Source organism: Diaphorina citri, unplaced genomic scaffold (genome assembly GCF_000475195.1).
Source record: "Diaphorina citri unplaced genomic scaffold, Diaci psyllid genome assembly version 1.1 scaffold4356, whole genome shotgun sequence".
Classification (NCBI taxonomy): domain Eukaryota; kingdom Metazoa; phylum Arthropoda; class Insecta; order Hemiptera; family Psyllidae; genus Diaphorina; species Diaphorina citri.
In genome coordinates, this window is record NW_007381755.1 from 1 (window position 1) to 15188 (window position 15188).

At 39.3% G+C, this 15188-nt stretch overlaps 2 protein-coding genes and 1 long non-coding RNA gene across 3 annotated transcripts in view; 2 read left to right on the forward strand and 1 right to left on the reverse strand.

Annotated features, from left to right (window-relative positions):
- The first annotated feature begins 752 nt into the window (after window positions 1-752).
- Window positions 753-3525, forward strand: LOC103520991 (zinc finger protein 729-like). Its single transcript, XM_026831878.1, has 2 exons — window positions 753-1084; window positions 1237-3525. The coding sequence occupies exons 1-2, from the start codon at window positions 819-821 to the stop codon at window positions 3356-3358; spliced, it is 2388 nt and encodes a 795-aa protein (XP_026687679.1). The 5' UTR covers window positions 753-818; the 3' UTR covers window positions 3359-3525.
- A 4461-nt stretch (window positions 3526-7986) lies between these two features.
- LOC103520990 (zinc finger protein 91-like) overlaps window positions 7987-15188 on the forward strand; it is a 25462-nt gene continuing 18260 nt past the window's right edge. The window contains exon 1 of the mRNA XM_008486092.2: window positions 7987-8086. Coding sequence (XP_008484314.1) covers window positions 8002-8086 — 85 coding nt within the window. The 5' untranslated portion in view covers window positions 7987-8001. The remainder of the gene's footprint in view (window positions 8087-15188) is intronic.
- Window positions 8639-9737, reverse strand: LOC113472225. The gene is made up of 2 exons (XR_003394637.1): window positions 9056-9737; window positions 8639-8791 (listed from the first exon to the last, which is right to left on the reverse strand). It is a non-coding gene; the product is annotated as an uncharacterized LOC113472225 (long non-coding RNA).

Genomic DNA, 15188 nt, shown 5'->3' on the forward strand with positions numbered 1-15188 from the left:
AAGAGTCAAAGAGGAGAAAAAATACGCCTTCCTGTGGGTAAAATCTGGAAAAATATTGCTCAAGAAAACCAAAGACTCTAAAATAGAAGCTCTCCTATGCAATGATGATCTACGTAAAATGTAGTACCTACCTTCCTAGCAGTACATTGTTATACAAACCTAGTTCCTTAATAGAAATCAATGGTTAATACTAACAATTTTTATTTGAACAATATACAAAATTTGTCAGTTAAATGTGAAACCCTGGAAAACATTGATTCTTGGAAATCTAAACTTACCTTTAATGAATTACTTACAGTTATCCACATTAACATCAACTCACTGAAAGCAAAGTGGGACGAACTCTGTATCAAACTACAATCAATATTACCTCACCTAGATGTACTTATCTTCACGGAGATTGATGTAAACAGCGAGGAAGCAGTATGCTATCAACTTGAAAAGTTCCATCAGATCAGCAAGTGTAGAGTAAGTAAAGGAGGAGGTGGAGGTGTGATGGTATTTTATAGAGATGATTTCGAGATAGAAAATCTGTGCTATAATATAGACCAAGCTGATAACATAGCCTTCAGATAAGCCAGACTACCCAACGCATCTGAATGACCATAAAACGATATTTGCCAACCTAAAAATCACGACCGCCAACATGCAAACGATCATCAGTGAACACATCAAGTCTCATGAATATGTTGAAAATCACATGTGTGAACTTTGCTACAAAGTGTTTGAGTCTAGAGAGAATCTGAGAGCCAGACTACCCAACGCATCTGAATGACCATAAAACGATATTTGCCAACCTGAAAATCACGACCGCCAACATGCAAATGATTATCAGTGAACACATCAAGTCCCATGAATATGTTGAAAATCACATGTGTGAACTTTGCTACAAAGTGTTTGAGTCTAGAGAGAATCTGATGCGTCATTTGAAAATCCATGACGATAAGGAGAGCAAACGGTTCAAATGTGAACAATGTGACAAGAGATTTTCATCAAACGCTGAGCTGAACAAGCATAGCAGTGCAATTCATCAACGACTCAAACTTCACGAGTGTGATCTCTGTGGCAAGAATTTCTCACAGAGGAATAATCTGAAGCGACAAGCAAACGGTTCAAATGTGAACAATGTGACAAGAGATTTTCATCAAACGCTGAGCTGAACAAACATAGCAGTGCAATTCATCAACGACTCAAACTTCACGAGTGTGATCTCTGTGGCAAGAATTTCTCACAGAGGAATAATCTGAAGCGACATTTAGAAGAAGTACATCGGACAGATGGTATGAAGTTCGAGTGTTACGTGTGTAGCAAGGTATTAGCGACGAGTCATAGCTTGAAACGACATCTCCTCATTCATAATGGACCCAAATATACGTGTGAAATATGTGCCAAAGAATTCACACGTGTCTATGAGCTGAACATACACAAGAAATTACATGAGGATGAAAGTGTGGCTAATCAGCTCAAATGTGAATTCTGTGGCAAAGTCTTCTTGAAGAAATCCAACTTGAAAGCTCACATAGAGAACAATCACCTGGATTACAGTTGTCTGGAGTGCAAGGCTGTTGGTGAAGAAATCTCGTTTGACACGAAGAAAAATTTGCTTCTCCATTTGAAGACGAAACACAAGAATGTCATCAGCAATGTGTATTTGACGTGTCTTATTTGTTTCAAAACATTCCTGACGGAAGTAGACCTCGGTAAACACATGAAGATGCATATGGATGATAATCAGATCCAGTGCCGATTCTGTAATAAATATTTCTCGAGAAACTATAACCTGAAACAGCACATGAAGACGTGCACTAAGAATGTATCTAATGGCATTCTGAACTGTGATGATAATGAAGGAGAATATAATGGACATGGCAGTCATGAGGAGAATGAAGATGATGAGGATTATGATGACATGAATGAGATGATGCTCGTACCAGTAATCAAAATGGAACTGAAAGAAGAAAACGAAGAGAATGAGGACAGGGAAAATCAATCCGAAGAAGAAAACTACACCCCTGTCCCGGAAGTTAGTATTAAAAGGGAAACTGATCCGCTCTCTGTGGAAGACATAATCAGCGCTGGTGAAGTATCCATCACACCCATTCCACAATCCAATACCAATAATCATGGCTCGGGTTCCACGAATAACACCCAAGCCAACAAGATTATCCAGTGTCACATATGTTTGAAAACATTCGCCAAGAAGGACAGCTTGAAGAAACATATGAAGGTATTCCACACGTACATTTCGCCTGACGCTATCAAAGAGGAGTCTGGTGAAGGGAAACCAAACATCCTGGAAGTTATCTTGCAGGAGGGCAAGGTGCCCAATAACAACGCCATCATTCAGTGTCGGATCTGTAGCAAGACATTCACACGCAAGGATAGTCTGAGGAAGCACATGAGACGCTTCCATATTATCAATGATACCAACGTGAAGAAAGAATTCACCGAGGGACAAATCAATCGCAATATGCTGGATGTGATCCTCAAGGAAAGTGGTCATGAGATCAAGAGCCGCATTCCGTGTGAACTTTGCTACAAAACCTTCACGAGGAAAGATTCGCTTCGGAAGCACATGAAGATCTTTCACACGAGAAGGAACCCAAGTGCCAACTCAGGGAACTCAGGAACATCCGCCCCACCCGCGGTGAAATTAGAACAAAACGGAGGAGAAAAAGTGGAAAACAGTACCAGTGTGGAAAACAGTACCAGTGTGGAGAACAGTACCAGTGTGGAGAACAGTGCCAATGTAGAGAATACCAGCAGCGTGGACAATAGAACCAGCGTCGGTCCCGTTGCCCCCATTGATAGAATACCATGCACCCTGTGCGACAAAACATTCACTAGGAAAGACAGTCTCAAGAAGCACATTCGCATCTTTCACACACAGAATCAACCGCAACACACGAACGTCATCGAGGTGGCGCTCGGTGCGCGAGCGAACGCTGCGTTCATTGACCGCATCCGGTGTGAGCTATGCGACAAATCCTTCACTAGGAAAGACAGTCTGAAGAAACACAACCGAATCTTCCACGGTGGTGCGGATCCGAAAGTGATGGACGAGCAGATGGCGCGCGGGAGTGCTGACTTCCTCGAAGTAGTCCTCAATGAGGATGGCGAAGGAGAGCCAGTCAGCATAACCAATGAGATCCTGTGCAAGATATGTAACCGGACGTTCACGAGGAATTATAATCTGAAGAAGCATATGAAGACGGTACATAAGATTGATGATAATGAGCCGTACTTTGCTTATGAGAACACGGAGTATGATGAGGAAGAGGGAGAGATGGAGGGAGAGGAGTTCGGCAGTTTGAGCAATAGTATGTTGGAGGTGATTATTAGAGATGATGAGCAATAAGATGACTGTATACATATAACCCCTGTATACATATGAAATATGAACCACAATGAGATGTCCCTTATCCCTTGGTCAAATGAGTGCGGGAAATAAACAAGATGGAAATACTCCAGAATCACTTCGTTAGTATATTTTATATATGCCTGCTGAGGGCGAAACGTGGCCAGACGTCAAATAAAGCCTTTGACACTGTGTTAATTCTCAGTGGTAAGAATGGCAGTTTGAGCAATAGTATGTTGGAGGTGATTATTAGAGATGATGAGCAATAAGATGACTGATAACCCCTGTATACATATGAAATATGAAGTATGAACCACAATGAGATGTCCCTTATCCCTTGGTCAAATGAGTGCGGGAAATAAACAAGATGGAAATACTCCAGAATGTCCAGAATCACTTCGTTAGGTATATTTTATATATGCCTGCTGAGGGCGAAACGTGGCCAGACGTCAAATAAAGCCTTTGACACTGTGTTAATTCTCAGTGGTAAGAAGAACAGTACCAGTGTAGAGAACAGTACCAGTGTGGAGAACAGTACCAGTGTAGAGAATACCAGCAGCGTAGACAATAGAACCAGCGTCGGTCCCGTTGTCCCTATTGATAGAATACCATGCACGCTGTGCGACAAAACATTCACTAGGAAAGACAGTCTCAAGAAGCACATTCGCATCTTTCACACACAGAATCAACCGCAACACACGAACGTCATCGAGGTGGCGCTCGGTGCGCGAGCGAACGCTGCGTTCATTGACCGCATCCGGTGTGAGCTATGCGACAAATCCTTCACTAGGAAAGACAGTCTGAAAAAACACAACCGAATCTTCCACGGTGGTGCGGATCCGAAATTGATGGACGAGCAGATGGCGCGCGGGAGTGCTGACTTCCTCGAAGTAGTCCTCAATGAGGATGGCGAAGGAGAGCCAGTCAGCATAACGGTATATCTGACTTAAAACTGCATTCATTAGTTTTGTAATGAGAGCCACCGCCGAATTAATTTTGTTTAAACATTAGGAGCTTAGGAGAAACGGAGAGAAGGCTGAAACACCAAATGAATTTTAAATTCTACATCTACAGGGTAAAACGTATTGAAATTCTATTTCTCTACATCTACAGGGTAAAACGTATTGAAATTCTATTTCTCTACATATGCAGGGTTGAAACAATCACATTGAAACATGGAAAATTCAAGTTTAATCTTTACTTTTTGGAGTAAGTAATCTGAGCTCAGAGTTTTATCCCAAGATTCCCAAGGGCTAAGTCGAGATTCTGCGTTTGACAAGTGAAGTAAGACAAGTACCTACAAGTGAATGTGCAGATGCGTTCCAAACCAGTTCATTGGACCCCTCTCTTTTCTTTCTTCTGTGAGTATCCCTAAAGTAGATTTTCAGGTTGGTTAATTATTCAAATTCACTCTTATCTCTCTCTCCCTTCCTCTCTCCTTCTCTCTCTCCTTCTCTCTCTCACCTTATTCTCCCACACTCTCTCTTCATACACACCATCTTCCAGAAATACTGCACTCTTCAAAGAAAAGAAGAAGAAAGAAACAGAAAAAAACAAAAACTTTCTTGAAAGTAAGTTCCTACTTTCCATCACCACAATAAATCTAAATAAATAAAACTTTACTCAGGTCCTGGTTACCCCTTCCTGTTCTAAGTTAACCCCAACTCTGTTTGTAACCAACTGCCCCCTGCTCTTTACCCCTAACTTCCCTTCTTGAACCCAACTGCCTCCTTCTTGCTCTAAGTTACCCCAAACTACTTCCTACCCCATTTCTCACCTTTCTGTTCAACGTTACCTCTGACCCAATCCAACCCATAAGGAAGTAGCCCTTCCTGTTCCAAGTCACCCCAAACTCCGACACCTCTTCTTGTTAAAACTAAACAGTTACCTACTCCCTGTGCACCTTTCTGTCCTTATTTGGGTATGTCCATTTATTGGGCCACAAACTTTTGTATCTTGTCAAGGTGCCCACAGAAAGGACATGAATTTTCTTTTCCACTTTGGTGGTTTGTGGAGGTGGTGTAAAACTTGTAAACGAAAGACAACAATAGATAATACATAATTTTATACCTACGTATTGTTTTGGAAAATGTAGATGGAAAAACTGGTAGGTACTAGTTGTAACTTTTTTTTTTTAGGCAAAAGATAGACAACTTCCCAAAGCAGATAGGGAGAGCAATTTGTGGCATTTTTTGGGGTTCAGATATGTTTAGGTAGGTCAGGGACCCCCCCCCCCCCGTTCCCCCCTGCCAAACTAACATGGGTACCTATACCTCTTTTCTCTTGATTTTTTCTTCTCCTCCTCTTTCTTCTTATCCTCCTCCTTCTCTTTCTTCTTCTTCTCCTCCGCCTTTTATTTTTTTCTCCTCCTCCACATAATTCTGCCCCTTTTTCCTCCTCCTCTTCTTCTGACTCTTCCTTCTAATCTCCCTCTTTATCTTTCACTCTTTCCTTCGCCTTCTCGTCCTTCATCTTTTTCTTCTTCTCCTTTTCCTGCTTCTTCTCCTCCCCATTATTTTTCTCACCTCCATCTGTCCCCTTTTCTTTCTCTTCTTCCGTCTCATCTTCTCCTTCATCCTTCATACTTTTCCCTTTTTTCTTCTCTTACTTCATCCTTTTCTCTTCTCATTCTCCTCATTTCTTCTTCTCCCTCTCATTTCTTTTTATTCGTTCTTTCTACTCTTCATTCTTACTTCTATTCAATATTTCGTTTTCTTCGTTCTTTCTACTCTTCATTCTTTCTTCTATTCAATATTTCCGTGAATATGAATGATTTTGTACCTCAAAGCTCTTATTCCACAATGTACCTACGGAAAGCCAGAATGGCAGATATTAACCTCATTTTGAAAAACATGAAGAAGACCGGTAAGGGCATTGACGGTATAAGAAGTGGAGACATTATAAATAATAAAACAATATTCATACCTATTATTACTCACCTCGTCAATTTAATGATAGATCAGAGGCATATACCGGATAGTCTCAAAATCTCGTGCGTTTCTCCCCTATTTAAGAACAAAGGGAAGGTTGACGATATGAATAATTATCGTCCTGTGGGTTCAATGCCACTGATTGAGAAGGTGTTGGAGAAACACATCAACATTCAAATGAAGAAATATCTCGCCGAGCAAGCAGTGTGCTATCAACTTGAAAAGTTCCATCAGATCAACAAGTGTAGAGTAAGTAAAGGAGGAGGAGGAGGTGTGATGGTATTCTATAGAGATGATTTCGAGATAGAAAATCTGTGCTATAATATAGACCAAGCTGATAACATAGCCTTCAGATTAACCCATCAGGTGCACAACTTCTATTCAATATTTCGTTTTCTTCATTCTTTCTACTCTTCATTCTTACTTCTATTCAATATTTCGTTTTCTTCGTTCTTTCTACTCTTCATTCTTTCTTCTATTCAATATTTCGTTTTCTTCGTTCTTTCTACTCTTCATTCTTTCTTCTATTCAATATTTCGTTTTCTTCGTTCTTTCTACTCTTCATTCTTTCTTCTATTCAATATTTCGTTTTCTTCGTTCTTTCTACTCTTCATTCTTTCTTCTATTCAATATTTCGTTTTCTCCCTACACACACATACATAGTGCCGGAAAAGCTATCTAGATCTACGAGTATACTCGTATGATAAATATCATATATGATAAAATATAGGTATAAATGTACTATAAATATGGAATGCTTTTATATGTACAACATACCTATAAATATATATACATAAATTTTTCATGTTTCTTCTGAAAAAAGAGGAGAAGGGAAAACATTGGGGAAAAAAGTAGGTACGTACGTAGTAGAAGGAGGAGGAGGAAGAGAAAAACAAAACGAAGAAGTAGGTGCAATAGAAGAACGAGAGTGAGAAGGAAAAAGAGAACATAGGAAAGAAAGGGAGAGAGAAAGAAAAGAAATGGAGGGAGAAAAAGGATAAACGGAAAGAGAGAGCGAGGAAAAATAGGGAAGAAAGAGGGAGAGAATGAAGATGAATTTAAGGAGAGGGAGAGGGAGATAGAAAAGAAAGGGGAGGAAGGGAAAGAGGAAGTGAGAGAGAGAAAAGGAGGAGAAACAAAAGACTTGGACAAAGATGTTTTCCTTTTCTCTTTCTTCTCGGGAAAATAGGTCCAAAAATCCCATTTTATACAAAATGAAGGGGGAGGGGGGGGATTAAAATGGCTGGTACGTGGGATGTTTATCCCTCTCTGTGTGATATATAAAATAATAACTATCCTTCTCCCTCCCCCTCTCCTCTAATGCCCCTCCCTCAATCACAGATATCCGCAGAACCTTCTGAGAACAGGGCCCAGGGAATAACCAGGGATATTTTTGATCTAGGTACCTACATACCTATCGAATCCGTGTGGGAAGTTTGAGCGACTTTGACTCAAATCTCAAGTCCTGAAAATTGTGAACTCTTGGAGTTTTTTCAAAGCTTGGCTTTTTTTTTTTTTTTTAGGAGTAGTGGCAGGAGAACTATAATGTGAACTCACTGGTGAACCACCTGAACCAGAATGTAGTACATTGAATAACTTTAAATGAATTCTGTTCCTGTTATAAACATTTTTATTTTTGATGAAAACGATAGTGATGAATCTGATGAGGAAAGTGGAGAAGAAGAGGAAGATGAACATGATCAACTTAAGATAATGTGTGATGATGATGATGAACTGGGAGAAGAAGAAGAGGACAATGGTGAATATCATCTCCTGGAAGATGAAGATATTGGATTAGGTGTAGAAGCAGCTGTCTGTCAATTTGGAACTTGGAATCACCTTTTCATGGAAATTACCAAGGATATTATGATACCTACGAAGGGGAAAATTGTTGCCAATCGTGCACCACACTTGTTACCAGAAAGAGTATTGGCTCTGTTTAATTATTGCCAACATACTGTAATTTTTTTCTTCACAATAATAAATTTAATATGTAAAAAAAAAGTTACAATATTCCAAGTTACATAAAATGAAAACAGACTTATACCCTATTTTCACTATTTTGTTTTTGCATTTCCATATTGTAAAATTCCAAGTTTCTGCTCAAAAATGCATAATAATGATAATATAATGAAAACGACAAACGGGATGGAAAGTTTATTTTCAAACAATCCTTACTCAAATGATGCAAACACTGACTTGCAGTGTAAGAATTGTTTCAAAGTATTTGCAAGGAAATCTTACTTACGGGGTCACAGCTGTTCAAAAGATTTGCAAATCAACAACAAGGCACTCAAGTGCAAATACTGCAACAGACGATACTCACACAGAAATTTTGCCATTCCATTTATTTTTTGTTCCCATAAGCAATCACACTGTGCATTCTAAATTTTCCATTCCACATTTTATTAAAGTAGAATTAAGTAGTCTTTTTCATGTTGTATAGTATATTGCTCATGGCTAGTATTTCTCTGATAGGTCTCTTGAGGTGGGTTTCAACAACCTTCTTTCTAGCTCCCAACAGCCTGTTACCGTAACTGCCCTGTTAAGCCTATACAAAGCAAATATAACTTAACAGCCTGTTAGCCTAAAAAGCCTCCTAAGAGCTGGAAAAATATTGGTGAAATCCACTAATTATCTATGTAGTATGTTTCTATTTACTGTAATATCTAGCTGCAATTCAAAATGTAAATAACAGCCACTTTTGTCATGAAGATAACTATAGGTATGTTATTTCGTGTGATTGGATAATTACTTTACAAACAACCTTCTTTCTAGCTCCCAACAGCCTGTTACCCTAACTGCCCTGTTAAGCCTAGATACAAAGCAAATAGAACTTAACAGCCTGTTAGCCTAAAAAGCCTCCTAAGAGCTGGAAAAATATTGGTGAAATCCACTAATTGTCTATGTAGTATGTTTCTATTTACTGTAATATCTATCTGCAATTCAAAATGTAAATAACAGCCACTTTTGTCATGAAGATAACTATAGGTATGTTATTTCGTGTGATTGGATAATTACTTTACATAACTAATTAATTATGAAATGAGAGATAAATTTGCATAGGCACCATTTCTTACATGCCATACTTATTTTCTCTTACGATTGTTCTCAACTTATTTCTACTTATTATTTAATATCTAACCATTCCATTATCGCTTTCTATTTTATAATGTAGGTACCTATACCCTAACTTGGTTATTTTATATTTAACAATAATGTCCTTTTTAATGCCTACTTCTTTCTACTTTTCGATGTTTTAGTTTTATATTTTAAATTATGACTGGAATCACTATCAGAGTTTAAACTGGGTTAAAGCAAACCGATTTCTAATTGGTTGAATTCAATGTCCAAAATTTAAAATCAGCCAATCAGATTGCTAAATAATTGCTATACCTATTTTGTTAATTTGTTTAAATCTTAAACCTAAATCAAACTAAGATATTAATCGAGACGTACACCCTAACTTGGTTATTTTATATTTAACAATAATGTCCTTTTTAATACCTACTTCTTTCTACTTTTCGATGTTTTATATTTTAAATTATGACTGGAATCACTATCAGAGTTTAAACTGGGTTTAAGACAAACCGATTTCTGATTGGTTGAATTCAATGTCCAAAATTTAAAATCAGCCAATCAGATTGCTAAATAATTGCTATACCCATTTTGTTAATTTGTTTAAATCTTAAACCTAAATCAACGTCTCGCTGGAGGACGTAAAACTGAGACAAAACCAGCCCTGTCAAGCCACAGACAATAACACTGGCTCTTTTGAGGGTACCTGAATGGGACTATGGTCAACGAGTCCATTCTTTGATGTCTTAATTGTGGTGATTATTTTATTAATATTAGATACCTATATTGAACATTCTTCTTCTAATATTTACATACCATAACGACTTGAGCTTTTTGAATCCATTTTCCTTTTTTACATTTTTTTCCTCAAAGTTTTAATGTTGAAACTCCAAAAGTGCTTTATTTTTTAAATAAAAAATATTTCAGGACAATACACTTAAATGGGTTATGTTTAATTTTAATGTACAAAGATTTGTAAATAGGATGAATGTTATCAATATTAATTACAAAGAATTACAATTAATTATTTTTAACCAATTTTTGTTTTAATTTATTTTAATAATAACCAACGTTGAAAATAACCACAGAGAAAAATAGAGGGGGTTGTACCAATAGATATTTTTGCCCCTAACCTGCTCAAATTAGAAGCAAAAATTGATTTAATTGTTGCTAGTTTGATCTTTTAAAAGTTAAGTTTAACGAATGATGGCATTATTGTATTTGTGACAGTTATTATAATTTTTTTGCGACCATATTGTTAGTATTAAGTTAATTGATCCCATGTACTTGTACCTTTACCAGATATAAATACAGATTATTTTGAGAGAGAGAGGGGAAGGAAGAGAGAGAGAGAGGAAGAGAGAAAAAAGAAGGGAGGGAGAGAGAAAAGAAGGGAGAGAGAGAAAAAAGAAGGGAGAGAGAGAAGGAGAGAGAGAAAAGAAGGGAGAGAGAGGAGGGGAAGGAAGAGAGAGAGAGAGAGGAGGGGAAGGAAGAGAGAGAGAGAGAGGAGGGGAAGGAAGAGAGAGAGAGAGAGAGAGATGGAGGTTTCAGTTGTTTTAAGAATAACAAAGGCAAATTTTCGAGACAGTGAAACAGTAGACAGACAGAGAGGGGAAGAGGTGGGGAAAGAGAATAAAGAAGGAGAGAGACAGCAAAGAAGGAGAGAGAGAGAGAGTCTCTCCTTGAAAGAGAAGGTCAAGGGGAAAGAGGAAAAGAAGGAGAGAGACAAAGAGAGTTCTTGAGTAAGAGAGGGCGAAGGAGATAGAAAAGGATGGAATGAGAGATACCTACTCTAAAAAAGGGGTAGTTCAATAGAGAGAGAGAGAGAGAGAGAGAGAGAGAGAGAGAGAGAGAGAGAGAGAGAGAGAGAGAGAGAGAGAGAGAGAGATTTTAATAATTATGTTAATGTGTTGTTATGGTGTTATATTAATATGTTGCTACTTGACAGATTGACTCTCCTAGAGAAGTATTAAACGTCACTATTCTTCCCGCAGATCTGCAGCGGTAAGATCGTGATTCACGTGGGAGACAGTTCGGATTACGGTGAATTCGTGTCGGAATCGGCCACCGCTCTTCAAGTGAACGACCATTTCCTGTACGATTATCCCGAAGCCGAAACCCCCCTCTACTTCGTGCGAGAGAAAGACGATGTTTATGAGTGTAAACTACTGTCGCAGCGAGTTACCAAGATGTAGGATGTCTGGACGACGTTTGGACGTCGGACGTCGACGGCGTATTCTGGACGTTGTTCGTCGTCGATGTTGGACGGCGTACTATTGGTTGGAACCCGCTATCATAGCCGGCTGGCCCGCGCCGAGGCTGTTACCCCCGGCCGTTGTCAGTCGGTCCAGAGAGAGGAAGAGGTTAATTAGGCTTTTATTGTCATGGACACTCATCGCTGGAAGCTCAGAAGCTATTAGGTAGTAGAAAATACTTACTTTCTGTGTCCGGAAACAAACTTGAACATCAGATCTTGAATTTCCAGAAATTGGCAACGTGGATGGCTTTTGGGTTTGCTTGCATGAGGTCTTCTTGTGTGCAAGGTTCATCCAGTTCTAGTTGGCTGCAGTTTAAGAGGTGGTTAATGATTTTGTATTTCCCCGCAGTCACATTTATTGTCTTCTTCTTGAGCGTATCCCGGAAAGAATAGTAAGATGATAAGTAGATTATGAAAGTAGACAGGTACACAGAAGAAGAGGGAAGAACACGAGAAGACCAGCTAGGAAAACCGAAGCAAACAAGCATTACACATAAAAATATACACGGATTTTATCGGAACTTTAAAACGGTCACATAAACTAGCGAACAGTGTCCATGAAATAAAATGAAGAAGAAAAATTAATGTTCAGACCATTGCCATTAACGCTCTAAAACGTGTAAAAGGAAGAGGTTGTTTGTTGTTCACTAATGCTGAGGAATTAGTTAATAGGTCCATCCTCCTAATTGAAAGTGTTTTTTTTTTTTTTTTTTTTTTTTTTTTTAAATTGTTTTGGGGGGAACTTTAACTTCTTTGGTTTTTTCGTCCCCAAACTCATAAGAATAAACTACTACGAAGTACTCAAGGGAGAGAAACCTAAGTAAGCAGAATCGATCCGAACGGTGTTTATAGTTTTAACAGCCTAAGCCCTGCGCTTAGCGCTGATTAGCGCTTTGGGCGCTAGTTTAGCGGTTTAGGCAGCTTGTAATTAGCGGTTTAGGCGCTTGTTTTAGCGCTTTGGCGCTTGTATGAGCGCGTTAGGCGCCTTGTATTAGGCGCTTACGGCGCTTGTTTTAGCGACTTTAGGCGCTTGTATCTAGCGGTTTAGGCGGCTGTAGAGCGCTTTAGCGCTTGTATTAGCGCTTAGGCGGTTGTATTAGCGCTTTAGGCGGTTGCCTATTAGCCGCTTTAGGCGGTTGTATTAGCGCTCTTCTAGGCGCCTTCTGTATTAGCGGGCTTTAGCGCGCCTTTTGTTTTTAGCGCTTTAGGCGCTTGTATTAGCGCTTTAGGCGCTTGTATTAGCGCTTTAGGCGCTTGTATTAGCGCTTTAGGCGCTTAGTATTTAGCTGCTTTAGGCGCTTGTATTTAGCGCTTTAGGCGCTTGTATTAGCGGCTTTGGGCGCTTGTCATTAGCGGTTTAGCGGGCTTGCTAATTAGCGGTTTTAGGCGCTTCGTATTAGCGCTTTAGGCGGCTTGTATTTAGCGCTTTGGGCGCTTTGTATTAGCGTTTGTTTAGGGCGCTTGTTTAGCGGTTTAGCGCTTGTACATTAGCGGTTTAGGCGCTTTGTTTAGCGCTTTGGCGCTTGTAGTGCGGTTTAGGCGCCTTCGCTATTAGCGCTTTAGGGGCGTGCTTGTATTAGCGCTTTTAGGCGCTTGTATTAGCGCTTTAGGCGCTTGTATTAGCGCTCTTAGGCGCTTGTATTTAGCCGCTTGTAGGCGCTTGTTATTAGCCGCTTTAGGCCCGCTTGTCTATTAGCGCTTTGGGCGCTTTGTATTAGCGGTTTAGGCGCTTGTATTAGCGGTTTAGGCGCTTTGTATTAGCCTTTAGGCGCGTTGTACTTAGCGCTTTGGGCGCTTCGTATTAGCGGTTAGGCGCTTGTATTACGCGCGGCTTTTGGGCGCTTGGTATTAGCGCTTTAGGCGCTTGTATTAGGCTTTAGGCGCTTGTTATTAGCGCTTTAGGCGCTTGTATTAGCGCTTTGGCGCTTGTATTCAGCGGCGGGAGGGACGCTTAGTATTAGCGCTTTTAGGACGCTTGTATTTAGCGGTTTAGGCGCTTGTATTAGCGGCTTTGGGTGCGCTTGGTATTAGCGGTTAGGACGCTTTTTATTAGCGGTTTAGTTCGCTTGTTTTTAGCGGTTTAGGACGCTTTTATTAGCGCTTTAGAGCGGCTTGTATTAGCGGCTTTAGGCGCCTTGTATTAGCCGCTTTAGGCGCTGTATTAGCGCTTTAGGCGCTGTTTTAAGCGGTTAAGGCGCTTTGTATTAGCGGTTTAGGCCGCTAGTTTTAGCCGGTTTAGGGCGATTTGTATTAGCGGTTTAGGCGCTTGTATTAGCGGTTTCAGGCGCTTCGTATTAGCGGTTTAGGCGCTTGTATAGCGCTTTAGTGTATCCATGCTATACATATATCCATGCTATCCCTATCCTTAAGGATGACCGAGGTTGTGACTAAAAGTGTGAGGCCCGTTGGTCTGTGGTGACGGATGTCTAATACAGTAATTAACCCCCACCGCTCCGTACGCGCAGGTCGTGAAAAATGTGTCTGTTCGGCAATACGATGGTTGTCGACTATCGTCGAGTGGCGTCTCGTATCCACTCCACGTCGTGTCTGTACCAAATATAAAATACCTGTGAGTAATTATGTAATATTTGGATAAAATTATGTAATATTGAAAATAAAATATAATTTCGTTTTTTCATGGCATATCATTCAATTACGTTACACCGACAAATATATGCATAGATATAGTTATGCAATTAACTGAATTCCGGAACGTAATAAGATAAAGTTATTGTATAAAAATAAATAAGATAATATAAATTTAAAATAAATATAATTTATAAAAAAATAAATAAAAATAAATAAATTAAATTAAAATTACCAAAATAAAATAGTTATTGACATATAATTATTATTTATTTATTTAATTTTTATTTTTTATGTATTTCTCATACAAAAGTTCTATAATATATGATGAGATGGTTTACAATTATGTCTTATTATGATCTATATTTGAATGATTCGATTACGAGTTGAGAGGTTCAGTTGAGACATTTATGATCCAGATAATATTGCAGTACTGCGAAAAAGCGTCAATCCTTAAATGTTACATGCTTCGGTTTTTTCTTCTCGCCGCCTCTAAAAAATCGCCCAACTCGCCGGATCGTCTTACACAGTGTCTTCCCGTTGTGGGTATGGGACACGGCACTGTGAGAGGTCGTATGGGGAGGTGTGGTAACGACCCTTTCAGTATTCTAAAAGGAGGAGTTTTTTTTTTTTTTTTTTTATTTCTTTTTTTTTATGAGCACCCATTTTTATAAGCCCGTCTAACTGAAAATTGAAAAAGGTGATTGTTCTATAAATCTAACTTTTATCTCGGTTATTGGTTAATCTATTAGTTTCTGCCATAGAATTTTCTGTGAAAGCGGTCGGATCAAACTAATCAAACCATCACGCAGACGGAACATTCACCGATCCGCGCCCAAGCTAAGGGCCGGGCCTCGCCTAAAATAGGCTACCTACAAGCAAAGAGCCTTGCCGACCGAAAGAGGATAGGACAGAAGGAAGGAGAGAAGCTAAAGCCCTGCTATTCTGGTATCTTCAATGTCAAGGGAGACAGTTTAGA